General features: G+C 41.0%; 1 protein-coding gene across 2 annotated transcripts; it reads left to right on the forward strand.

Moving 5' to 3' along the window:
* Window positions 1–1,702: 1,702 nt before the first annotated feature.
* Sfpq (splicing factor proline and glutamine rich) lies at window positions 1,703–18,011 on the forward strand. 2 transcript variants are annotated; one of them, XM_075946414.1, is made up of 12 exons: window positions 1,703–2,623; window positions 3,258–3,446; window positions 3,757–4,058; window positions 4,161–4,256; window positions 6,257–6,453; window positions 6,557–6,641; window positions 6,987–7,104; window positions 7,834–7,882; window positions 7,962–8,083; window positions 16,601–16,644; window positions 17,468–17,553; window positions 17,926–18,011. In XM_075946414.1, exons 1-10 carry the CDS (start codon window positions 1,811–1,813, stop codon window positions 16,622–16,624), a joined length of 1,995 nt encoding a protein of 664 aa, XP_075802529.1. In that variant the 5' UTR covers window positions 1,703–1,810; the 3' UTR covers window positions 16,625–16,644; window positions 17,468–17,553; window positions 17,926–18,011. The 2 variants fall into 2 exon arrangements, with proteins under 2 accessions (XP_075802529.1, XP_075802528.1); XM_075946413.1 differs by lacking the exons at window positions 16,601–16,644; window positions 17,468–17,553; window positions 17,926–18,011 and adding an exon at window positions 10,371–11,778.
* The last annotated feature ends 8,856 nt before the right edge of the window (window positions 18,012–26,867 follow it).

Here is a 26,867-nt window from a genome sequence, read left to right on the forward strand (position 1 = left end):
CTGGTTGTCCTAGAACTAGCTCTTGTAGACCTCAGGCTGGCCTCAAACTCACAGAGATCTGCCTGTCTCTGCTTTCTGAGTGCTGGGATTAAATGCATGCGCCACCACTGCCCAGCATGTAACTTTTGTTTTTTGAAAGTGGGTCTCACTAAGTAGCCCTGGCTGTCTGGGAACATGATGTGTAAATGATGCTGGCTATGTGCCTCCAGCTTTTACCGCCTAAATTTTGGAATTACAGAGTGTCATCCCAGCCAACTAATTGTTATTTTATTTTTGCGAGACAGTGTTTCTCTATATAGTCCTCAATGTTCTGAAACTCTCTATGTAGACCAGGCTGGCCTCTTTTTTTTTTATTTGTTTATTTATACAGTATCCTGCCTGTAGGCCAGAAGAGGGTACCAGATCTCATTATAGGTGGTTGTGAGCCACCATGTGGTTGCTGGGAATTGAACTCAGGACCTCTGGAAGAGCAGTCAGTGCTCTTAACCACTGAGCCATCTCTCCAGCCCCCCAGGCTGGCCTCTTAACTTACATAAATATACTTTCCTCTGCCTCCCAAGTACTGGGATTAAAGTCATGTGCCACCACCCCTGGCTCTCACCCAACTAATTTTCAAAGTCACTTATCTGTTCATGAAATGTAAAGTGGAGAGAATAAAAAGAAAAAAATCTCAATCAATCTGGTGGTTGCATGCCTTTAGTCCCAGCACTTGGGAGACAGAGGGAGGCAGATTTCTGACTTTAAGGCCAGCCAGCCTGGTCTACTGAGCCAGGACAGCCAAGGCTACATACAGAAATTCTGTCTCGAAAAAACAAAACCAACAGAAAAACTTGTGCTCCTCTCTCATGATTTGTGTTTTAAAATGATTACTGTATACACACATGTAGTAATATCCATCTCTTTCACCCCTCTGTAGGGATTAAACTGAGTCTTCTGCATGTCAAGAAAGCAGTAACCACAAAGACTGTGTCCTAGGCTCTCTAACCCACTTTTCCTCTTTGACAAAGACTGTATTCGCTTAAGCCTAATGGCAAATTTTACATAGTACTATAACAAACGTATTCCCATTTTTGTTTTTCCCTTTTCTTTCTTTCTTTCTTTCTTTCTTTCTTTCTTTCTTTCTTTCTTTTTTGACGTTCCATGTGGCACAAGCTGACTTCAAACTGAATGAATGTAGGTGATAATGTAGAGATAACGAACGCCTGATCACTCTGATTCCACCTCCCAAATGATGGGCTCACATGCCAAACCTGATAGCCTCCGATAGGGTTTTAATTAAATAAAATCTTTGCGGTTAAACTCTGTGAGATTTTTCTCCAACTTCATTGGCCCGGCACAAAGAAGAGTTAGATAGCAGGTGCTCAATTTATAACTTTGAACTAGTGAACAACTTCTTCTGAACAGGAATAGCGGACTGCTCGAAGAAGAATAAAAGAGCCGGGACATTTGATTTCACGGGGAAGTTGCGAGGCATGCCCATTCAAATTTCTTCCAACAAATCACAGAGGCGTATTCACAACTCCTTATCCCTTCATAGGTCAAATGGAAACCTTAGCCCCTCCCTTCTTCCCGCCTCTCTCGAGGGAGCCAATAGGGAGGATTAACGGGTCATCATCAAGCACTGTACTTTCTATTGGCCGAGCGAACTGTCAATCTAGGGAAGGCGGGCCAAGCTGAACTGGCCTATTTAAGAAGAGGACAAAGGCGGCGCGCAGCTTGTGTCGTCCGCCATTTTGTGTGAAGCAAGGTGGCATCCACGTTCCCCGAGCGTCTTCTCCGCTTCTGCCTCAACCGCCCCTTGACTGCAGCTATGTCTCGGGATCGGTTCCGGAGTCGCGGCGGTGGCGGCGGCGGCTTTCACCGGCGTGGAGGAGGCGGTGGCCGCGGCGGCCTTCATGACTTCCGCTCACCGCCGCCAGGCATGGGCCTCAACCAGAACCGCGGCCCCATGGGCCCGGGCCCTGGCGGCCCGAAGCCACCGATTCCGCCTCCGCCTCCGCACCAGCAGCAGCAGCAGCCTCCGCCGCAGCAACCCCCGCCGCAGCAACCCCCGCCGCACCAGCAGCCGCCGCCGCACCAGCCGCCCCATCAGCAGCCCCCGCCGCCGCCGCAGGACTCGTCCAAGCCCGTCGTCCCCCCAGGCCCCGGCGCAGCGCCCGGAGTGAGCCCTGCGCCGCCTCCCGCCGGCTCGGCCCCGCCCGCCAATCCCCCGGCCACCGGCGCCACGCCGGGCCCGGGTCCCGCTCCGACCCCGCCGCCCGCCGTCACATCCACTGCCCCCGGACCGCCTCCGCCATCGACGCCGACCAGCGGAGTGGCGACCACCCCGCCACAGACCGGCGGCCCTCCGCCTCCACCCGCCGCTGGCGCCGGGCCCGGGCCTAAGCAAGGCCCAGGCCCGGGCCCAGGCGGCCCGAAAGGCGGCAAGATGCCTGGTGGGCCTAAGCCCGGAGGTGGCCCGGGCATGGGCGCTCCCGGTGGCCACCCGAAGCCACCTCACCGGGGTGGCGGGGAGCCCCGCGGGGGCCGCCAGCACCACCCGCCCTACCACCAGCAGCACCACCAGGGGCCCCCTCCCGGAGCGCCGGCAGCCCGCACAGAAGAAAAGATATCCGACTCAGAGGTGAGTAACTCCACGAGCGAGCGGTCCGTTCCCCTAAGATGGCGGCGCCTTCCTACCCTCGGCGTTTTTTTTCCCCCTCCACTACCCCCCCCCCCGCCCGCGGCAGCCCCGGCCTCCATTTTGTTGCCAGCCGGAAGCGCGCCTGCGCACGCTCGCGAAGGCGGGGCTGAAGCCCGGCGGGGAAAGTAGTTTGCGTGGGGATTGGCTTCCTGCAGGAATGCACGCGCCTCGGGAGGGCAGCTGTTCGCTCAGCGGTGGGATGCCGGAAGCCGGCCGTCCCTTGGGAGCGCTCTAGTGCGTTTCGGTGAAGTCGGAGAGGACGGGGCAGTTGAGCGCAGTTCCCGTCTTCATTTTAGTCTCTTAGGTGTATTTGTTGACGTCAGCATTTCTTGTTGATTGGCATTTGCTGGTAAAGGCGGGTGTCTTTAAAGCAGTTTGTATGATCACGGCTTCTTTCTGATGGTAGAGTTGGAGATCCTGTTGGGTCCCCAAATATGGTAACAACCTGGCAGTGTTTGTATGGAAAAAAAGAATCGTTACGAATGGGTGATACGGCCTATTTGGGACAACCAGAATTGGTTTTGTTTGTTTTTGTTTTCTGCTTTGGTGTCTGAATTACAGTTTTCTTCATTAGGGATTTAAAGCCAATTTGTCTCTCTTGCGGAGGCCTGGAGAAAAAACTTACACACAACGCTGTCGTTTATTTGTGGGGAACCTACCTGCTGATATCACAGAGGATGAGTTCAAAAGACTGTTTGCTAAATATGGAGAACCCGGAGAAGTTTTTATCAACAAAGGCAAAGGGTTCGGGTTCATTAAACTTGTGAGTGTTTTTGGTTTGTTTTTTACATATGTACTAGAAAGAAGTGTCATAATTCCTTTTTACTCTGTAAACTCTTGAAGGCTTGGTATTAGATGTAAAGAATTAATTGGCCTTTAATTCACCGTCGATACAGATCAGTATAGTGTGTATTGGGAGAAAGAAGCAAAGACAGACCTTTGGCCCTCGGGATGCTGGGAGGTGCTGCGAGAAGACTCAACTTTAGTTGAGTTTTGGAAATAGGAAGGGTATTTATACATTCATTGGACATTGCTAGGTTTGGGACGGTTTACAATGTTTCTGATATTTACAGGAATCTAGAGCCTTGGCTGAAATCGCCAAAGCTGAACTTGATGATACTCCCATGAGAGGTAGACAGCTTCGGGTTCGCTTTGCCACACACGCTGCAGCCCTTTCTGTTCGGAATCTTTCACCCTATGTTTCTAATGAACTGTTGGAAGAAGCCTTTAGCCAGTTTGGTCCTATTGAAAGGGCTGTTGTAATTGTGGATGATCGTGGAAGATCTACAGGGAAAGGGATTGTTGAATTTGCTTCAAAGCCAGCAGCAAGAAAAGCATTTGAAAGATGCAGTGAAGGTGTTTTCCTACTGACAACGTAAGTTGTCTTTTGTTTATGAGATTTTTTTTTTATCCATTTGGGGGATAGTTAAAATAAAGTTGGAAGGAAGTTAAGGTGAGGAATCATTTCTGTTACTAGGACTCCACGCCCAGTCATTGTGGAACCTCTTGAACAGTTAGATGATGAAGATGGTCTTCCTGAAAAACTGGCCCAGAAGAATCCAATGTATCAAAAGTAAGACTAAGCTTTTTGGTACTCAAAAGAGAAGTTGGTACTTTTATAATTCTGCTTAGAATTTTTTTTGTTTTGTTTTTTGTTTTTGTTTTTTTGGCTGTGTATCTCTAGTTGGTGTAGAAATCTTTTATGTAGGCCAGGCTGACCAAAACCTTGACCAAATCAAATCCTGATTTCTGTCTCCCAAGTGCTGGGATTATAGGTGTGATCCATTAAGCCAAGTTTTAGGAATATTTTTTTTAATTATTTATTTATTATGTACAGTGTTCTGCATGCATGCCTACCTACACCCCAGAAGAGGGCACCAGATCTCACTATAGATGACTGTGAGCCACCATGTGGTTGCTGGGAATTGAACTCAGGACCTCTGGAAGAACAGTCAGTGTTCTTAACTACTGAGCCATCGCTCCAGCCCCTAGGAATATTTTTTTACAATGTTGCTTGAGTATGCTTTATACAGATTTCTGGCTTAGACAGATTTTGGGGGGGATTTTGGGGTGGAATAGCTTTGGGTTTTTGGAATCAAGGTTTCTCTGTAGCCTTGACTGTAAAAAGACCAGACTGGCCTCAAACCCAGGAATCCACCTGTCTGCATTCTAGAATGCTGGGATTAAAAGTCTGTGCCAAGACAGGCAGAACTTGAAGTTGTTGGGTTATTTTTAAGTACATTCACATATGATCCAGACAAATGCTTAAAATGCATGAGATCTGCTTGGTGTTGGTGGGAAAATTAGTCTGGATGATAGAAAATAGGGAACGTGGTGTTTCTTTCCTACTCTGTCTTTTAATTTTTTTTAAATTTAGACTTAGGACCTCCCTGTAGACCAGACTGGCCTAGAACTCATACACCATCATGCCTTTATGTTATATCATAACTTACTCGATTCGATACAATTTATTTATTTTTTTAAAGATTTTTATTTATTATATATACAGGGTTCTTCCTGCATGTATCCTACAGTACAGAAGAGGGCACCAGATCTTATTACAGATGGTTATGAGCCATCATGTGGTTGCTGGGAATTGAACTCAGGACCTCTGAAAGAGCAGCCAGTGCTGTTTACCTCTGAGCCATCTCTCCAGCCCGATACAATTTAGATAAATAATTCGTGGTTGCATTTATATCTGTCTAGGAGGCAAGTTCCAGGCCAGCCAGGGCCAGTGAGACTTGTCTCAAAAAGTTGGAGATTAAAGCAAAGGGCTCAGGGGAGTGAAAGTGTTGACAGAAACCCTTTTTTAAGCAGTGCTTACAAAGTACGGTTTTTTTTTTTTTTTTTTTTTTTTTTTTGGACACAAGGTTTCTCTAGCTTTGGAGCCTGTCATGGAACTAGCTAGTTCTTGTAGACCAGACTGGCCTCGAACTCACAAGAGATCCATCTGCCTCCTGAGTGCTGGGATTAAAGGTGTGCGCGCCACCACCGCCCAGCTCAGTTTAGTTTTTAATGTGTGGATGTTTTGCCTGCACGTCTGTCTGTGCACCTTGTGTGCCTGGTTCCCAAGGAGACAAGAAGAGGGTGTCATAGCTTTGTGGATGCTAGGAAGCAAATATGGGTCCCTTGGAGCAATAACTGTGCTTTTTACTGCGGAGCCATCTTTCCAGCCCTTTTAACCATAGCATTCTGATTTAAGTTGTGTTTCTTAACATAGTTGAGCAGAGTTGCAGGTTGGGGATCTTAACAATACAATAATAAAGGGAAAGGATCCTGTGTTGTGTTTCTTTGTCCTTGGTACTGGGGATCAAGTCCAAGGCATTGTACATTATGTTCCATGCTTACACAAGTGCTTTACTGCTGGGCCTATATGCTTACAGGTACTTAAGTTTTTTTCAAGTCAGGGTTTCTCTGTACTTCTGGCTCTCCTGGATCTCAGATCTGCTTGTCTCTGTCTCCCCAAGTGCTGGGATTAAATAAAGGTCTAGTTTAAGGTTTTGATTTTTTTTTTAAGGAAGTCAGGTAATATTACACTCTCAAATTGGCTTTATATAAACTTTGCTTTGTCAGGGAGAGAGAAACACCTCCTCGTTTTGCTCAGCATGGCACATTTGAGTATGAATATTCTCAACGATGGAAGTCCTTAGATGAAATGGAAAAACAGCAAAGGGAACAAGTTGAGAAAAACATGAAAGATGCAAAAGATAAATTGGAAAGTGAAATGGAAGATGCTTACCATGAGCATCAAGCAAATCTTTTGCGCCAAGGTAAAAAAGCCTCAGAATTTTACTGGTAAGGATCAGTTGACATTTTTGAAATGGCCACAGCCTCACTAACATGAATCTAAAAATATTAATTCCCAATGCTTAGATTTGATGAGACGCCAGGAAGAATTGAGGCGCATGGAAGAACTTCACAGTCAAGAAATGCAGAAACGTAAAGAAATGCAGTTGAGGTATAGTGTTAAATTCAGCCTTCACTTCTACCTTTTAGACAAAATGTACTAAGTGCACGTGTGCATTAGGAAAACTTATTCTTCAGAATGCTGCTGTTTATATATAGTTATGTCATGTAGACTTTGAAACTTATATTTAACCTACACTTTGTAAAATTCTAATACAAACCACCACTAACTCTTTTTGAAAGAAGTCATTGCCTCATGGCACTAGCTCAAGATCCCTTTCTGCCTTTGCTTTCGAGCACTCTGTTTTAAAGGCATGGGTCACCATACCTTGCTAGCCTCTTAAGTATAAATTGTAAGGTAGAGATGAAACTTTATGCACCTGAAAAACATTTGTAGGCAAGAGGAGGAACGGCGTAGAAGAGAGGAAGAAATGATGATACGCCAAAGAGAGATGGAAGAGCAAATGAGACGTCAACGAGAAGAAAGTTACAGCAGGATGGGCTACATGGACCCAGTAAGTTTTGTGTTGTAGCCTAATTGGAGCTGTCTTGTGGAGCCTAGCCTGTGGGTACTGATGAGCATCAAAAAAAATCTACTCCTTGTAAATGTATCTCTTGATAGAGCTGTCTTGTATTGTGTGGTATTAGATCACATTTCATGTAATTTGGTTTGCTTGGGTTTTTTGTAGTTATTTTTTTTCTTTGTGTAACAGCTTTGACTTCTTACAGAGGTCCACCTGCCTTGACTCCCCAGTGCTGAGATTAAAGGCATGCACCACAACTACCCAACTCCCTGGAGGGTTTTTTTTTTAAGATTTATTTTATTTTATTACAACATTCTGCCTCCGTGTGTGCCCGCACGCCAGAGGAGGGCGCCAGATCTTATTACAGATGGTTGTGAGCCACCATGTGGTTGCTGGGAATTGAACTCCGGATTTCTGGAAGAGCAGTCAGTACTCTTAACCACTGAGTCATCTCTCCAGCCCCTCTCCTTTGTTTTGATAGTCTAACCAGTTTTCACGACACTTGCATACCACAATCAAATAGAAAAACATGCTTTTTTTGAGGCATGGTCTTGCTATGTAGTTGTGGCTGGCCTGAAATTCTCTATCCTAGGTTGGTGTCAAATGGTGATCTACCTGACTCTGTCTTCTAAGTGTTGGAGTTTGTGACTCCCAAGCCCACATAAATTTCTTGTGATGTAGGTTTCACATATAAGTAAGAGTTATTTTTTTCCCCCGCAGAGAGAAAGAGACATGAGAATGGGTGGTGGTGGAACAATGAACATGGGAGGTAAGTGAGAGAAACAAATTAAGGGCATAACCCTGAGCAACAGTATTCTGTTGGTATAACCACTGTTTTCGTTTCCTAGATCCCTATGGTTCAGGAGGCCAGAAATTTCCACCTCTAGGTGGTGGTGGTGGCATAGGTTATGAAGCTAACCCTGGAGTTCCACCAGCAACCATGAGTGGTTCCATGATGGGAAGCGACATGGTAATGTATCCTGTGGGATATAGTACAAAGGAAATTCTTAATTTCATGACTTAAGTGTTTGTTTTTCCTCTCCCTTTTCTCTCTTTTTAAGTAGCTGACTGGACTTTTAGTTCCCCCACCTTGTAACTATATACAATACTGAGGACTACTTTGGCAATGTAGAACTATGTGTGTGGTAACCGAAACAGATCTGGTTGCCAACAAGGAGTCAATGCTGTTGTATGTGGAGTTATCTTTGGCAATAAGTAGATAGGTGTTTTCCATTTTATTGTCTGTGCACTATTGAACCTTCAGTGCATGGCAAATCCAAATTTTACATGCTAGATACGGTTTTTCTTTGTCCAAGTGAGAGAAATGGCACATTGCCATTCTTCAAGCTGGTATTTGCCATAAGTAGGAATCAGTCAAAAACTCAAGGCTTGTATATATATATAGCCTTAAGCATGTTAGAGTGACAGGTAGGACTTTGGCCTATAATTGGTGTGGTTTCTATTTCTAGCCCATGAAAAAGAACTTGTCTAGTGTTTTGACTCGTCGTATCCCATCTGTTGGGTCTCTCTGTAGGTAACATCTAAAAGAAACTGATGTTTCTACTTTGCTACAGGGTAGCAAAAGTCAACAGTAATTCGAGCATACTGATTGTGTGCATTCGTTCTGAACCCCTTGATGCAATCTTGATTTCTCTATTGAGATAGCCTGTCAGGTGCTTTATTTACAACAGCAAAGTGAATTCTGGTGTGAGTGGCTATACTGTAGAGTGCTACTTAGGGAACTGGATTTTAGTGGGAATAAATTTTTGCAACTAAATTGAATCTAAGTAATTCACCGGTAGGCTTTTGTCACAAATGAGCTTCATTTCATAGCTCAGGACTTATTTTCTATGTAGGTTTTAGTGTGAGGCCTCATTGAAAACATTTTAAGTTAGCTTTATAAATGGTTGGATATAGTGCTGTTAGGTTTCATCAAATATAATTAACATTTTGGCCTTTCTAGAAGGCACAGGTGTATATATCAAATTTGTTGACTAGTTTGACATGTATTTTTTAAGTTCTGTCTAGAAAGAGGTTTATACATTTAACAACTATGAGTTCTTACTTAGCTATTGTAATATAACTCTGAAGCCTCAATTTTTCTTTTTAGCTCTTTTATAGAAGCCATACAGTTTTGAAAATTTTTTTTTTCAAAGGTAACAGACCGAAAGTCGTTTGTTCAAGCAGTTCTGTAGTGTTTCGTTTTAAGTTGGTAGGAACAGTTAAAGCCTGGTGCATTCTTTATTTTTTATTTTCAGTAATGACCAGTAACTGGATTATTTTGAGTAGAATTGTAATGGAATGCCTGTAGGATTCTCTTGTTAGGATATGTGGGTTTTATTTTACTTCTTGTTTAAAGTGAAAGTCCCTAAAACTAGATGGAGTAGCGAAGACACTCTGTTTTAATGCAATCACCCTAGCTTGGTGATAGGTTTGGGAGATAACCTAAAACATGGAATCATAGCAAAGTGACATTTCCCTCCAAAACTAAGAAAAAGTTGGACTTTTGAATTGGTGGGCTGTATATTGTGTTTGTAACAATGCAGAAAGAAACATACTGTGCATGTCAGTGTCTGGTTTCTAGTGATGGCTCTGAAGTGTGATGTGCTGTGAGACTGTGGCAACATGAGTTTTTGATCAAGGTACTGTGCCGGTTAAGTAAAAAAAAAATCTATTAGGTGCTATTTTTGTGCTTTTTCTTTTGTAGTCTGGTAGCATTTTATTAAGCTTCATTTCAACCTTTTAAGATTTCTGCAGCTTAGCAGATGTGTCTTAAGATCTTGAAAAGCACAAGGTTTCTTACGCAGCACATGCCACTAACTGGTGAGTAGGTTCTTGTCACTTCGCTGAGTGAGTTGCCTTTGTCTGATTGGGCTTGTTAGGCTTGGAGATCATTTTTTGTTCATACCTGGACAAGTGTTTTCAGCGGATTATTCTGATGTGAATTTCTTAGAACTCATTTTGGAATGGGTTTTCACATCTGCACTAATTCTTAAATTTTTTAGCACTACAGGGAAGATCTATTCTTTGAAACAGGTGTATGAGAATGGCTCAAGTGGGAACATACCACAAGGCATGTATTATCGTAAACTAATTTTCAAATTACCCTTTTTTCCTTTCTATGTTCCCGGTACCTGTGGATCGACTCATTGGTGATTGTATCGACGAACGTTGACTACGGAACCTTCTAAAATATTTACTTAACACACATGGACATCAACTACATTTAATGAACTGTTAATTTACTGTTCCAATAGCGTACTGAGCGCTTTGGGCAGGGAGGTGCGGGTCCTGTGGGTGGACAGGGTCCTAGAGGAATGGGTCCTGGAACTCCAGCAGGGTATGGTAGAGGGCGAGAAGAGTATGAAGGGCCAAACAAGAAACCCCGATTTTAGATTCTAGGCTTTCATTCCAGTTTGTTTTTGTCTTTTCTTGTTTAGATACCACTTTTAAATTCTTGCATTTTAGTAAGAAAGCTACCTTTTTATGGATGTTAGCAGTTTATTGACCTGATATTTGTAAATGGTCTGTTTGGGCAGGTAAAATTATGTAACGCAGTGTTTGCAACAGGAGAAAAAAATTCTTTTTATTTACTTTTTTTTTTAAACTGTATAATGTTTCTCAAGTTAATGGCAGTGTACCTTGTGCCACTGAATTTCCAAAGTGTACCATTTTTTTTACTGTGCTTCGAATAAATAGAAAAATAGTTATAATATTGATCTTCAACTTTGCCATTCATGCTTCTATGCACATTTAGGCTAGGTATTCCACTTGAAAAGCATGAGCGTGTCTAGGCCTTTGAGTGGCATATGCCATTTCTGGGAAATGTATCTGGAGGCTAAGTATTGCTTTCTGCAAATGGTGTTCTCCCCCCTTGTTTTAAAAAGAAATGCATATTGAAGTAGTTAGGATTTCTTTGGCATTATAGGAAGCAAGCTGGTGCTAAGCATTTTTAAATGGTTATTTTAGAAAAGTTGAACTGTAAATCTTAATTCAGGAACATGTATTAAGATTATGGAATGGGTATAAACTACTGGTAGTGAGAGAAAGAGGGTTTGGTTAAACGATCCCTTATGGCCCTATCTATGATCCTTTCCTTCGAAGCTTTTGAAAATGGAAAGATCATCTTGTTGCATTTCCCCTACTGTTTTGTTTAAGCGAATAAATCCCAAGCCCTACAATTGGCTTGTATTGAACTTTTTTGCATTTGAATTAAAGATTGTTAAACATGAAGCCTTTCATGTATTACTTCAAGTGATTTAAAAAGATTGGGATTTAGTCTGAAGAGTTAAGGGTTAGTTAACCATAAGGTAGGTTTAGCCTTATTTACTCTTTAACATACACCTCCTGTGCTACTTCTATTGAGCAACATCTGTAGTCTGAAAAAAATTACTGGTTCTCTTTTAAGAGCTAGTTGACAAGAAGTAGGACTGCCAGTAACCATTCTAACTATGGAGTTGACCTGACATGTTTTTATATCATTCTTTTTAACGTAGTACTAAACTTGGAGAGAGTTGCTCAGGCTACATAGTATAAATACTCTTTCCTCCCACTGTAAGCTTGGGGGTGTTTCTATGATGTTAGTTGATTGTCAACTTCATTGAATTTCTCATTAGAACAAGAGACTTTCTGACTTGATAATAATAAAGTAGATTGTTTACTGTTGTCTTTGAGTATAATGGGAGCTTGATTTTCTTCCCAGTGTAAATATGTTAAGAGGAAAATCTTCTAACAGTATGTAAAGGAATTGAATGGCTTGGCTCTGTTGTTAGTTACATTTCCATTCAACTCTATACATTATAGAACTTTCACTATGAAATGTCTTCATCCTTTTCACCTCTATCCTTGGTGCTAATTGACAAAAGAAATTCTAAATCACTTGCTGAAGTTGAGTATTGTGCTTGAGTACAAAAGGAGACCTATTGTGAAAACAATTGAGTACTTCATGAATAGGAAAATACCGTAATTTTTAAAAGTTAACACTAGTGGATGATTATAAGGATGCCACCAAATGGTTTTATGATTGACAGGTATATGGTGTATTAAGAGAGAAAATCTCCTTAAGAAATACATTCATTTTTCTTCACCAGTACACTTGGAAATAGGTAGATCCATCATAATTTTAGCACTCGGAAGTTTTTGGCCCAAGTGAAGTTAACAATTGGTGGTACATAAAGGTTTTCTGTACGGAAACAAAGGTCTGGATTTGAAAGGAGGTCATTTAGTTGAATTGTATAGTAGGGACCATAATAATGAGAAAATTGAGGGGTGTTCATGGGACACCCATAGAGGGTGAATTTGAATGTATGTGGGTGGGGGTTGGAGGGGAAATGGGAAAATCTGCCTATAAAATTAATGTTTCAGTTTATTTTTCAGATTACATGCCTTTCTTTATAAGGGATGCTGGCACAGACCCCTAAAATAAGCTTTTGGTAGTAGTATACCTTTGAAGAGTGGTGAAGGCTGCGTAAAGGATAATTTCCTGAGGTTGTGGCTTTGATAGCCTTTATTGTGGGCTGTAGAGTTGCTAAACAGTGTTTAGCAGATAAGGTTGCATAGTGTCAACCAACATTGACTTTGATCAGTAGTTTGTAAACTACTGAGACTTACAACAAGTCTTACATGTGATGGTTTTAGCCTAAGAGTGAATTTAAATCAACTGGAGCAGTTGAACCAAAAGCTAAAAAAGAAACTTAGGGTGGGAGGGGGAGATAATAGGATGTATTTTAGACATTTTCTCTTGGAAGAAATCACCTGCACCTATTTCTTCCTTAACTTCCTCAAAATTATGTTTATAGGATACAATCGAAAAATTTTTCTCCTTTTAAAAAAGTTTCATTCTCAGCAGAGAGGTGGTGGCGCACGCCTTTAATCCGAGTATTCGGGAGGCAGAGGCAGGTGGATCTATGAGTTTGAGGCCAACCTGGTCTACAAGAGCTAGTTCCAGCAAAACTAAGAATACAGAGAAGCCCTGTCTCACCCCCCCCAAAAGGTTTTAATCTCTAAGACAGTAATATATTTGATAGGCATGCTATAAGCTGGACCCATTGACATGCATACATTGTGTGGTGAGAGCATATTCTCTTGTCCTTAGGACAGTAAGTTCCTAAGTACATTAAAACCCACCACTCTTTATGTGTGTTATACCACTAATACAAACAGATAATCTGGGGAATCTGTAGTGATAAGCCTGTGAAGTTCTTACAAGTGGCATAGCATGGCAGATAAAAAATTTAGGTATTTGGCTTGGGCAAGCCACAAAGTTGTGGCGGAATGTTTTGTGGTGTTCTTGGACTGCAATTGTGCACTATTAAAGTAGTGGCCTGCTACATAACTGCGTTTAGCCAGCATTTCTGCAGTGCGTAACTGTGAGGAACGTAGTACCGCAAATGGCAATGGACATTAGGACCCGGATGTAGTATTCCTGCTTGCTCCAAGATTCTCATTGCCGACTGCATACAGGTAGGTAACAAGCAATATAATCTAACTTGGTGACTTGCTATGTGCTTTTATTCAGTGGGCATTCTGACATCACACTTCTGACAGTGAAATTACAGTGCAGCACCTGATACTTGTATGATAAGCTAGGTTAATTCAAAATCGGTGTGGGCTTAGATCTGTAATTTGTAAGGAAGAATTCAGTGTTGTTTGAGATCTCAGAAAAAAATGCAAACTTGAATCTGGTGTGTCTTGAAGTTTTGTGTACTTCTTTAGTTACATTGTAACTGAAGAGAAAATGGAACACATCTGTTGGTGGGGGAAGGGAAACAAACCATACTTGACCTGGGGTGCTCATAGCACCTTGGAGAAGACTTGTAGTATGTGACAATTAGTCTCCTTAGTAGCAAAACTTGGTCTCCCATTGGTCAGCAGTGTCTAATTCCATGATGCAATCTTGGTAATTTGTTTTGCAAGTTGAATAAGACTAAATGACACAGGGTTGGGGTGGGTTTTTTTTTCTGGATTTTATTTTTTGTTTCTTTTTGTAATGTGATCAAATTTTTCCAGATATGGGCTTCATCCGAACACTTTTACTAACATGGGCTTAGATGGGAATCTTATGAGCAGTTCAAGTTATGTGGCTTGTCTAAGTATGTTTATACTCTAAACTTGGGGGAAAGTAGTGTGAAACTCTGGCTTTTCTACAGTTGAAAACATTGGGAATTGCTCCCCACAATAAGACTTCGTCGTATTCTGTAGAGTGAGTGCATTGTTCAGAGTAGCTCTTTGAACTTCGTGCCCTAGTTTTAGGGATGTGATTGATTACAATCCAAAATGTTTAATAATAATCCCAGGAATACATAAGTCTTCAAAGCATTTTCCTTTGTTGCTTAGGACTTGAGCTTTCTATCCACTGTTGTTCTAGACCCTAATCAGTTTAAACCTTGGTGTTTAGTAGGTAGCGTGCATGAGAAAACAGCTTTCACTCATAATGCTTCCTACTCTATAACTGGAAATTTGGTTCCTTTTGCATACGTGCCGCTGAAAACGTCAGGACTGTGAGAATTTTCTTTCATTGTATCAAGAAGAATGGCTTGCTTTTGGTCAGGCAAGTCAGATGGTGGGGCAGATTTGTATTTACTCCAAGCAAACAACTTGTGATTACTGATAGATGAAAACAATGGTGACTTAGTTCCTTATAGAATACAAACCTACAGTGTGACTTGAGTATCACTCTGCTGCCTGGAACCCTGATGGGGGTATTGCAGTGTCATAGTCTGTTAAATCGGTAGCACAAGCTTGCTACCGTGGCTCAGTTTGCGATTTTCAATGTTAACAACAAGAGCTCAGGTTTATTCTGAACAGTAACAACTTGTAGAGAATATACTTGATACAATATGGACTTAGGGAATTTGGGGTGGGTGCTTCCCCCCCCCCCATTGGTCTGCTTCTTAAGATTAGGCTTTTGTACTTCAGAATGAGAAACCATTAACTCAAGTAGATTCCGGCTAGTTTAATTTGTATGTAGGTGTAAATTGTGAATCTTACAGTATATTGATTGGGGTTTGAACCACTCAAAAAAAAAAGACTGGGAATTAAATGGGTTTCAGTAATACTATATACTGAGGTGCTTGCATTGTATTTCATAACCTTGTTGCAACCAAAATAAATACTATTTTTTTAAATGAAAACCTAGGTTCAGAGGTGTGATGCCAGAATGTATTATCGTACTGTTAGGCCCTTGGAGCAGATCCCGGTGCTTTCTGAAAGATGAAAGAGATACAATGGGTGCTCTTGATAAAAGGCTGCTCGCAGCCTACCAGCAATGCATACTCTCACTCGCCCTAATGAGGAGATGCGTGTTTTAGTTTTGGACTTTAATGGGGGTGCATGTCTCCTATTGTTAATCATTGTCAGCTGCAGTGACATGATCCACAGTCCTGCATTTACTGCTGCCTTTGTGTTAATGATTTTGGATAGGTTTTAGAGCTCTGGGGTGTTTGTTCTGGGCCTTTTCTTGGTTTTGGCTTTAGCTGATAATGTTTAGTGCTGTCTAGCTAGTGCAGTTCTCAAATAGCTCCCTACTAGGGAGAGAATCCAGAGGACTTAACTGCTCCTTTATCATCTGTCATTGCTGCTAGATAATGATTGGCAATTTTTTAGATGCAAATGTGGAAATCTCAACAGCTATTGATAACCAACCATAAAAATAGTGTTTTGAACACCAGTGCTAGAGAAAAAATTGAAGATGAAAAGGGCCTGGACATAGAATAGGGATAATTGGAGAATGGGGAAAGAATGCAAAACGATATAGTATCCCTTATGGAGGGTCCATGTGCAACAGAACTATCCCATATACCTGTGGCAGTAATGATACAGGCAGGAAGAAAAACCTGGAACTTGAATTTAAGGCTGAGCTTTCTGTTTCTTGTGTACCGTGCCAGGCCATTGACTTCTCCCTCAGAAAAACTTTCCTTACTGTTCCAGTAAGGCATAGCTTCCTTGCCCTAACTTTAAAACACAGTGAGGACTTGGAGGACAAAGATTGAGGCAAATGCATAGGGTTGCAGGGTAAAGAACTGCAGTGTTGTGTGCTGTGGGAAAGGGGCCAAAGCACTCCTGGAGGTTATTCTACCTAGGGATGAAAGCCATAGCAAATTGACTGGGAAAGCAGGGTGTGCTGTAGAGCTCATGGCTCACTTAGTAAGGTAGACGTTGTCACACACCTTCACATAAGGGATAGTATATTTTGGGTTGCAGTCAAACTTCATTGTGCTCAGACTGGTGGAAACGGAAATGAGGCTTTTGCATTTTAAAGAAGATAGTCTTCATCCTAATTCTGTCATCTACTTAGTACTTACAGAAAGAATAATTTTAGATTCCCCCCATAAAGTTTCTTCCTTTTTTTTTTTTTAAGTGCTACAACTTATTCCAGTCTTTAATCTCTGGAATTTTGCTCTTTTAAGTTTGGAAGTTAACTAGCATTTTTCAAGCCTTTATCTTATACCCTTGTCTTCCATATTAACATTTTCTTATTATTCTTTAGGTGAGAATGATTGATGTTGGCTGATTTTGGAGTCTTTACTTGAAGTAAGTATCCTTAGAAATGTGAGCTTTAGGACCTGAGTTAGAGCCTTGATGCTGAAAATTCTTTGGTTCTCAAAAATTTACCAAGATGTGTGAAAGTATAGGAATTTGGAGCACTTGCCTTGCGTGCAGCCTCACACCTGGCTTTGATTTGTAGGACCTCCATGGGACTACCCCAAACACTCACACATTAAAACAATTTTAAGTTGGGCAGTAGTAGCCTACTCTTTTAATCCCGGTACTTGGGAGGAAGAGGCACCTAGATTTCTGAGTTCAAGGCCATGCTCTACTACAGAGTAGTTCCAGTGCAGCCAGGGCTTCCCAGAGAAACCAACCCTGTCTCAAAAGCCACAAAAAAGAACAATTTTTAAAATTCTTCGCAAAACCTCAAAATGTTGCATGCTTAAAACAAACATCACCAGTTACAAAGCAAGCTTGAGTTCAGAGAGGAAATAAAGCTGTGCTTTCACACAGTGGTTGCAGGGTTCAGAGCTGCCTTGGTCTTTGCCACATATATCTATGCTGTACATCTATATTGTGTGTTATATATTGTATTTATAATGAACAATTGTTCAGGGGCTGGGGAGGTGACTGGGTTCTTTCTGAGGTTCAGTTCTCTACAAACACAGGGAAGCTCACAACCGTCTGTGTTGAGATGTGCCTTTTTCTGGCATTTAGACATCCTTACAGAACAGTATATATACACATAAAAAATTTGAAAAGAGAAAGTGTTCAGTCGTTGCCCCCTAAAATTACTTTTTGTTAATACCAGTACAAAATACAAAGGCTAAAACTTCTGGGATGTAATTTAAATCTTGTTTTATAGGTGGAATAAGATATTTGTTCTCAAGATACCACACAACATGGGCCAACCAAGAAGGAAATCCGTATGTTTAGCCTGAAAGACTGTAGGTAAGTAAAATGGTGGTCAGATTTTGATATCCTTGTTTGTACTGGGATGGCATGGAGCTTGCTATGAAGTAAAACATGACCTTTCATTTAAATTTTTGGTCCTCCTATATCCAGAGAACTGGGATTATAGGAAGGTGTCACCAAACTTGGTGTGGTGCAAAGAATTATTAAGAGCTTCATGGAAACTGTTAGGAAGACCCTTGAACTACACACCTGACCTTACAGTTTAAACTCTTTGCTACTACAAAACTTCCACTAATTCCTTGATTTTTAGCAAGGTTAGGAAAAAAATGTTTGATGTTAGACCTTAGTAAATTGTTAAAAATTTTGATACTTTGTTCTTTTGGATTAATCATATTTTTTAATCGACAGGATCAAGTGAGAGCTGTATCAGAAAATGAGTCAAGATGAAAGAGGAATGAACTTACTGACATTTAATAAAGATATTTTAAAATCTTGATTGTCTTTTGTTCAAGTAGGGCTATTTGTCTGATTTTGTGCCTGAAGGTAGCAAAGATGAGTTTTCAAATTTGGTGTCCTACACATACATAATCAAACTGGGGCTTAGCAGGGTTACAAGAAGACCCAATGAAATCTTTCTTATTGGTGCTGGAAGAACCGGCTAGTTAGTTGGCTTAGCTAAAGCCTGAAACTTAGCAGATATTTTAGCTAGTCAGGTCTTACATGTGGGCAAAGAAAAGAGCTAGCTAGACTATATCCCTCAGAATTTCAAGAGATTAACAACTTAGAAAAGTGGGTCAGGCCAGGGAGAACTGGCTAGCAAAGCTCTTTGGCAATTTTTAGGAAAGTTGGCTAAATCTAAAGGTCAGGGTGTATAAATGTGAGAGATCTTTTGTTTGTGCAGAAGACCTAGCTAGGTGCAGTTCCCAGTACACCTATATGAGGTGGTAGGTAACTCCCAGTTTCAGGGAGTCTAGATGTGGTTTTGTTACTCCTCACAGCAGGTCCTCTCCTATAGTATTGTGCATTGATACATGAACATCTGTAAAATTGTCGGTGCTGGGAAAGTCTTTGGGGGGGGGGTGAGCCACAATATAATTGTGTGGCCACTCAGAAAATACCTGGAATTACCAAGTTCAATTAATGTTGACAAGTGGGATTGCATTGAGTATTTCCCAAGTATCCCTTACCCTAGACATGAGTCTTAACTATGACCCTACTAGAAAGGGATGTGAACATTCTTAAAAGCTAATAAAAACCTAAAAACAGTCATTACAACATTGAGTATTAAATTAACAGTATGCTTATGAAAATGGCCAGTACAAGATGATTGGGCAGAAGCAAACTGAGTAACAGCCGGAGAGAGGGCTATGCGGAAATGAGAAGGAAAAGTGATATTTCACTTAAGAATAGGTTTTTTAAAAAAAAAAAAAAACAAAACTGGAAATAGATGGTTTTTCTATTAAGTAGAAGTTCCCCTCCATTTACTCCTTCCAGATCTTCACCCACCCTTTCTCTTTCTCATTAGAAAAGAAGCAACTGAAAAAAAAAATAGGTCCAGGTGGTGTTGGGTCCACATATTCAGGGACAGGAGGATAGTTCAAGGCCAGCTTGGACTACAGAGGAAGTTCCAGGACAGGCTTCAAGGCTACAGGGAAATTCTGTCTTGAAAAATAAAAAATAAAAATTGGTTGCTTAGAGGCAGGTGTAATCACTTAATTCAACTTGTTCTCTAACGATACCTTAAGAGTCTCACTGTTTAAATACCTTCCTAAAGCTAGGCAGCATGACAAGAGTCATGTAGAAATGACAAGCTATGCCTGAATTTGACTCAACCCCTGCGAAATGACTTTTCACTTTGCTGTTTTACAGCACAGTCAAAGGAGGAGCTGATGCAAAGGCCATGGAGGCCCTACTGTTCTCTAAGATTATGTCAGCAATGTCCTGTCTGCATGCATGCCTGCAGGACAGAAGCTACCAGATCTCGTTACAGGTCTTTTTTTTTTTTTAGGTTTTTTTTTTTTTTTTTTTTTCCGAGACAGGGTTTCTCTGTGGTTTTGGAGCCTGTCCTGGAACTAGCTCTTGTAGACCAGGCTGGTCTCGAACTCACAGAGATCCACCTGTCTCTGCCTCCCAAGTGCTGGGATTAAAGGCGTGCGCCACCACCGCCCAGCGTCTTTTTTTTTTTAATATTTATTATGTATACAATATTCTGTATGTCTGCAGGCCAGAAGAGGGCACCAGACCTCATTCCAGATGGTTGTCAGCCACCATGTGGTTGCCGGGAATTGAACTCAGGACCTTTGGAAGAGCAGGCAATGCTCTTAACCTCTGAGCCATCTCTCCAGCCCTACAGATCGTTTTTGACCTACCATATGATTGCTGAGAACTGACCATGACTTCCAGAAAAACCTATAGTGTTCAAAACTGCTTAGCCATCTCTCTGGTCCACCCCCTCCCCTAACTGCTTTTAGAGAGGATAAAAGCTCCAGCCCTAATTTTTCTTTATAATGTTGTTATTGTATTATACACACTGGAGGAAAATATTCAAACTAACTGAGGCAAGGTCGATCAAACCAAGACTACCAATATGACTGGTCTGCTGATTATGTTAGCCTGTTTTGCTTTTGGGACTTCCCTTCTCCTACAAGCAACCACCTTAACTGGAAAACCATGGTCCTAGGTCCCACTCCCACCACCATTTTAAATTTTTTTTTTTTTAAAAAAAAATAGGTTTTTCGAGGGAGGATTTCTCTGTAGCTTTGGATCCTGTCCTGGAATCCTGGTACTTACTCTATAGACCTGACTCTTGACTCCTGAGTGGTTGGACGAAATGCATGGACCACTACTGCTCGACCATTTATTTTAAATAAGGCAAATACTTGTTTTCTTATTTTTGGGGTTTTTTGAGACAGGGTTTCTCTATAGCTTTGGGACAAGATTTATAGTAGCATTTAAAATGACATTTTAACATCTGCCCTTTAAAATTATTAAAAATATTTGCTGTACATTAGTATGAAGTTACAGTTGTGAGATCCCGTGTGGGTGCTGGAAATTGAATCCAGGTCCTCTGGAAGAGCAGCCAGTGCTCAACCACCGAGCCATCTCTCTAGCTTCCATCTATCCCTCCCCCCTCTTTTTTATTCCCTTTCATAGTTAATTGACTTTTATTTTTCAAGACAGGATTTCTCTGTATATACAGTCCACCTGCCCTGGAACTGGCTTTTCAGACCAGCCCAGGCAGTCCTTGAACTCAGGTCCACCTGCTTCTGTCTCCCTAGTGCTGGGATTAAAGGTGTGCTGCTCTAAAGAGGCTTGAGAGATGATTCAGAGGTTAAGAGCACTGGCTGCTCTTCCAAAGGTCCTAATTAAGTTCAATTCCTAGAAACCAGATGGTAGCTCACAAGCATCTATGATGAAATCTGGTGCCCTCTTCTGCTGGGCAGGCATATATGCAAGCAGAATACTGTACATAATAAATACATCTTTTAAAATACATCTTTTATCATTGTCTAGCTTTTTTAAAAAAGGTGGATCTATTTATGCTATTATGCATCATTCCTAAAGAAACCTTATTTAACAAGGACCAAGAAACTTCCAAGACCAAGAAAAATAAAATTACTGTTGTACTGTTACGTAAGAAGTGATTTAGAAAAAATATTTTACAATTATTTAGAGAATGTGTGTGTATGTAAGTCAGAGGCCAACTTGTGTAAGTCGGTTCTCTCCTTCAAGGGAATCAACTCAGGCCTGAATACATATACATCAAACATAAGGAACTGCAGAGATGTGCTTTTCCAGAGGACCGTGTCCTATTCAGAGCACCCTCATGACTGCTGAGAGCCTTCTGCCACTCCAATTCTAATGCCTGTGTCATGAGTCCCCCCAGAGACTACCAGTTCGTATGCTTCCTGCAAGCTTGAACTTGGCCCCTCCATTCGTTCCAACGCAGTGGTTGGATCAGAATACTGAGCTCAGTTGTGGCAGGATTTTAAGTTGTAAAGGATGGGGTGGGGTAGTGGATTTCTGGGTTCAGATGGGGCTTGAACTCCTGATTGGGCAGGAGTGGGGCAAAAGGAGTCTTGTCAAACAGGGATTGGTGTTGGCGTTGCAAGGAAATTGGCAAACTATATACGTTATGTAAGCTATCTTTAATGTTCTGGAACATTGGTACTTGTTTGTCTCAAATCTTATTGGTCCCTGGTTGGCAGTTGTTGTAAGGGTGAGGCCTAGTACCTGTTTTGCTAGCCTACAACCTGTCATGGCTGCACTGATGTTATGTTAGGCCTCTTCTGACTTCTTCCTACTCCAGACATATTATGGAGCACAGACATAAAACACCCATATATACAAAAGAACCCCCTCCCCCCATTTTTTTTTTTAAACAGGGTTTCTCTGTGTAAGAGCCCTAGCTGTCTTGGAATTCACTCAGCAGTCACACTAGTTAGACACATAAATTGGACAGTGGTGGTGCATGTCTTTAATTCCAGCAATAGAGAGGAATATAAGACAGGAGGAAATAAACTAGCTCTTTTTCAGCCTGAAGAATCCATTGAGGTAATAGCTCTCTAGTGGCTTGGCTGCTTTGCTTTTCTGATCTTCAGGTTGAACCCCAATATCTGTCTCTGGGTTTTTATTAACCATGCTACATTTGGCACCCAACATTTTGAGTATGAATTCATGAAAAATTCATTTGCCTGTGGCTTTTTGGCTATAGGAAGAGGCTGGAGCTGCATGTGGGGCTCCAGCACTACAGGGCTAGGCTTTCTTTTCTTTTTTCCCCAAGCCTGTGAGCGAGTTTGGGATTTTCCTATTGTAGCCTCTCTGAAACAGTCTGCAGCTGCCACCCAAACTCCAGAATCACGTGGGCTCCAAATGCCACAGGACTCATCTGGCCTAGACTGGCAGATGAGTTTGGCAAAGGCAGGCATTGGACTAATGAATGTAGGTCAACAAGGAATATTCATGGTAATCCTGTGCCATTGGAAAACTCCATGAGCGACCTCTTTCAGGCCCCTATGCCAAATCTGGTTCAGTCTTTTCCTGCAATCGTAGAGGGTACTCCTTCCCAGAGCAATTAAAGAACCCAATGCCTGCTGCTCTGGATGATAGAACAGCTATAGGAGAGAGAATAAAAAATCCAGGAAAAACCATAAAGTGAGTATTTTGGCAAACTTTGATAACTGAACAAAGGCCAAGATTAAAAATACAAATAAATAGCTAGGTGGTTGTGGTTCATGCCTTTCATCCCAGAACTCAGGAAGTGGAGGCAGGAAGATCTTTGTGAGTTTGAGGTGAAAAAAAAAAAACAAAACAAATAAATGACATTGTCATTGAAGGTCTGTAGACAGGGTGCAGACATAACAATAGTTTCAACACAATCTTGGCATCCAAATTGGTCTCTTTAAGATGTAAATGTTCAGTTTTTAGGGACTGAAACTTTATCTCAGGTAAAGCAGAGCATGAGATGGGTTGAATGTATAGGGCTAGAAGGACAGAAAGGAATAGTCAAATAATATGTGGCTAACACAGCAATGAATTTGTAGAGATGTGATTAGTTATAGCAATGGAATACTCAGATTAATATTCCCTCAGTCTTAGAAACAAACAAATTAACATGTTTCTGGGGAAAGTATTACAAGATATTATAAAGGAAGGGTCACTGACTATTCAGGTTGTAAATGAATTGGGCAAAAGAGCTGTTGATCTTTTTTAATATTTATTTATTTATTTATTATATATACAACATTCTGTCTGTGTGTATGCCTGCAGGCCAGAAGAGGGCACCAGACCCATTACAAATGTTTGTGAGTCACCATTTTGTTGCTGGGAATTGAACTCAGGACCTTTGGAAGAGCAGGTAATGCTCTTAACCACTGAGCCATCTCTCCAGCCCTGAGCTGGTGATCTTTTAAAGGCACAAAGAACCCTAACTTTTAAATAGTTAACAGACAAACCTATATGGGTTAAGCAATGGCCTTTAGCACTAGGGAAACTGCATACTTTAGAACAGCTAGTACAGGAGCATCTAGATGCTCACCATATTGAAGAATCGACCATTCCTCGGAATTCCGTATTTGTTGTTAAAAAGAAATCTGGAAAATGGAGAATGATAACAGATCTAAGAGTTGTTAATAAAGTGATTCAGCGGGGGGGAAGGGAGAGGCAGGGAGGGGAGCAGAGAAAAATATAGAGCTCAATAAATGTCAATAAAAAAATAAAGGGGCTGGAGAGATATCTCAGTGGTTAAGAGTACTGTCTGCTCTTCCAGAGGTCCTGAGCTCAATTCCCAGCAACCACATGGTGGCTCCAAACCATCTGTAAAGAGATCTGGCACCCTCCTCTGGCATGTGGGTATAAATGGAGGCAGAAAGTTGTATACATAATAAATAAATAAATAAATAAATAAATAAATAAATAAATAAATAAATAAAGTGATTCAGCCAATGGGCTCTCTACAGTCTGGCATTCATTTGCCTTCTCTGTTACCTAAAGGATGACCTCTTACAGTTATTGCTTTAAAAATATTTCTTCACTATACCTTTACAAGAAAAGGACAGAGAAAAAATTGCCTTCATAATGCCTACTTATAATAATTCTCAGTCTGTTAAGAGTTATCAAGGAAATGTTCTCCCACAGGGAATATTAAATAGTTCCACCTTGTTCCAATATTTTGTAAGTCAGTCATTGAAAAGATATGTAAAAAACTTCTTGAATCTATAGTTTAGCATTACATGGATGACATTTTGCTATCTGATTCAAATGTAGATACTTAAGTAAGAATGTTTGGAAGAAGTAAAGAAAATTTTGCTTTGTTGGGAAATACATGTTGCTCCTGAAAATATACAGAGGATAGTCTATTAGTTATTTAGGTTATAAAATAGTTTACAGAGGCTGGAGAGATGGATCAGTGGTTAAGAGCACTGTCTGCTCTTCCAGAGGTCCTGAGTTCAATTCCCAGCAACCACATGGTGGCTCCAAACCATCTGTAATGAGATCTGGCACGTGGGTATACATGGAGGCAGAAAGTTGTATACATAATAAGTAAATAAATCTTTAAAAAAAATAGTTTACAAAAAATTTAGACCCCAAAAGGCACAAATTAGGAGAGATCGATTGTAGACTCCTTTTCTTTTTTTTTCTTCTTGTTTTTCGGTACAGGGTTTCTCTGTGTAACAGTCCTAGCTATTGTGGAACTAGCTCTTATAGAGAAGGCTGGCCTCAAACTCACAGAGATCCACCTGCCTCTGCCTCCCGGGTGCTGCTATTAAAGGTGTGCGCCACCACCACCCAGCTCAATTGCAGACTCTTAATGACTTCCAAAGATTGCTAGGAGACATTTCCCATCTATGGCACACTATTGGAATAGGTCCCAATGATTTGATTAAACACAACCTTAGATGGTGACAAGGACTTAAATAGTTCCAGGGAGAAGAACAATTAAATAGCAAAGAGGGAATTGTCTTTCATTGAAGAGAAACCACAGAAGGCACATGTGGATTGTGTGGGTCCAAATCTTAACTAAATTCTGGTCATATTACCTTCCAAATTTTTCCTTACAGAAATTTTAATGTAGAGGGAAGATGTTATTTTAGAATGGATCTTTTTGCCACATAAACTGAGCAAAAAATTAAAAACTAATGTGGAAAAGGTATTTGAGTTAAAAGGAAAACTGAGACTTCATTAATTAGCAGGAATAGACCTAGCACAAATTATAGTACCTTTTAATAATGATGAAATTGAAAAATTATGGGAAGAAAGTGAGCACTGGAAAAGAGTTTGTAGTAACCTTTTGGGAGAGATTAGCAACAAATACAAGAGATACAACTTATAAAGAGAACTAACTGGATCCTTCCTCACATGTATGGGACACACCAATAACTGGAGCCCCTACATTGTATACTGATGCAAATAAATCAGAAAGGCATTATACAAATCAGAAAATTTAAGTCAAGTGGATCAAAGCCCTTATGATTCTGTACAAAAGTCAGAATTACATGCAATTCTCATGGTACTAAAGAATTTTTTTTTTTTTGGTTTATCAAGGCAGGGTTTCTCAGTAGCTTTGGAGCCTGTCCTGGAACTAGCTCTTGTAAACCAGGCTGGTCTCGAACTCACAGAGATCTGCCTGTCCCTGCCTCCCAAGTGCTGGGATTAAAGGCATGCACCACCACCACCTGGTAGTACTAAAGGATTTTAAAGAACCTTTCAATATACTTATCAATTCGCAATATATAGAAAGAGTTGTTTTGCATATTGAAACCACTGAATTAATACCAGATGATATAGAATTGTCTTCATTATTTATTCAGGTACAAAATACAATCAGGAATAAGCACCACCCCATATATATAACACACATCTAAATCCGATACAGGCCTGCCAGGTCCTCTAGCACAAGGGAATACAGAAATCAAATAATTATTGATTGGAATTGTGCTGAAGGCCTCAGAATTTCATAAAAACAACATGTCAATAGCAAATGTTTTAAAAAAGGCTTTTCTAGCTGGGCATTTGTGGCACATGCCTTTAATCCCAGCACTTGGGAGGCAGAACAGAAGGATCTCTGTGAGTTTGAGGTCAGCCTGCTCTACAAGAGCTAGTTCCAGGACAGGCTCCAAAGCTACAGAGAAACCCTGTTTCAAAAAACCAAAAAAAGCAAAAAATAGCAAAAAACCTCTTTTCTTTCACATGGCAACAAGCCAAGGAAATTATAAGGAGATACAATCAGACACCACTTGTTTTTTATACAACCAAACACCACTACCTACAGGAAGTTACCCAAATGGTACTCAAAGGAATGAAATCTGGCAGATGGATGTGTTCCATTTTGTAGAATTTGGAGAACTAAAATAAGCACACCACATCATTGATACCTATTCAGGTTTTTAATGGGCAACTGCTTTGAGTTTGGAAAAGGCTGATTTGGTAATCACACATTTACTAGATGGCCATCTTGGGTATACCTGTACAAATTTGGCTGACATTGCTCCAGCATATGTCTGTAAGAAAATGAAACAGTTCTTTTTGCTTATTATAATATAAAGCATATTACAGGTATACCACATAATACTACAGGCCAAGCAGTTATTGAGAGATCAAATCAAACTCTAAAGGATATGTTAAAATAAACAGAAAGGGATGATAAACACCCCCAGAAATAGATTGGATAATGCTTGATTAACTTTGAATTTTCTAAATGCTAATGAGAAAGGAACAACAGCTACAGATAGAAACATTGGCTAATAGAAAAATCTATGGCTGGGCGGTGGTGGCACGCGCCTTTAATCCCAGCACTTGGGAGGCAGAGGCAGGCAGATCTCTGTGAGTTCGAGACCAGCCTGGTCTACAAG

Source organism: Microtus pennsylvanicus, chromosome 13 (assembly GCF_037038515.1).
Source record: "Microtus pennsylvanicus isolate mMicPen1 chromosome 13, mMicPen1.hap1, whole genome shotgun sequence".
Classification (NCBI taxonomy): Eukaryota; Metazoa; Chordata; class Mammalia; order Rodentia; family Cricetidae; genus Microtus; species Microtus pennsylvanicus.

Bases quoted from the DNA above. Each gene is read 5' to 3' on its own strand.
- Sfpq (XM_075946413.1), top strand. From the start codon at position 1,811: ATGTCTCGGGATCGGTTCCGGAGTCGCGGCGGTGGCGGCGGCGGCTTT. The intron at 2,624-3,257 runs GTGAGTAACTCC...TTTCTTCATTAG, and splicing joins AAAAGATATCCGACTCAGAG to GGATTTAAAGCCAATTTGTC. The intron at 8,084-10,370 runs GTAATGTATCCT...CTGTTCCAATAG, and splicing joins CCATGATGGGAAGCGACATG to CGTACTGAGCGCTTTGGGCA.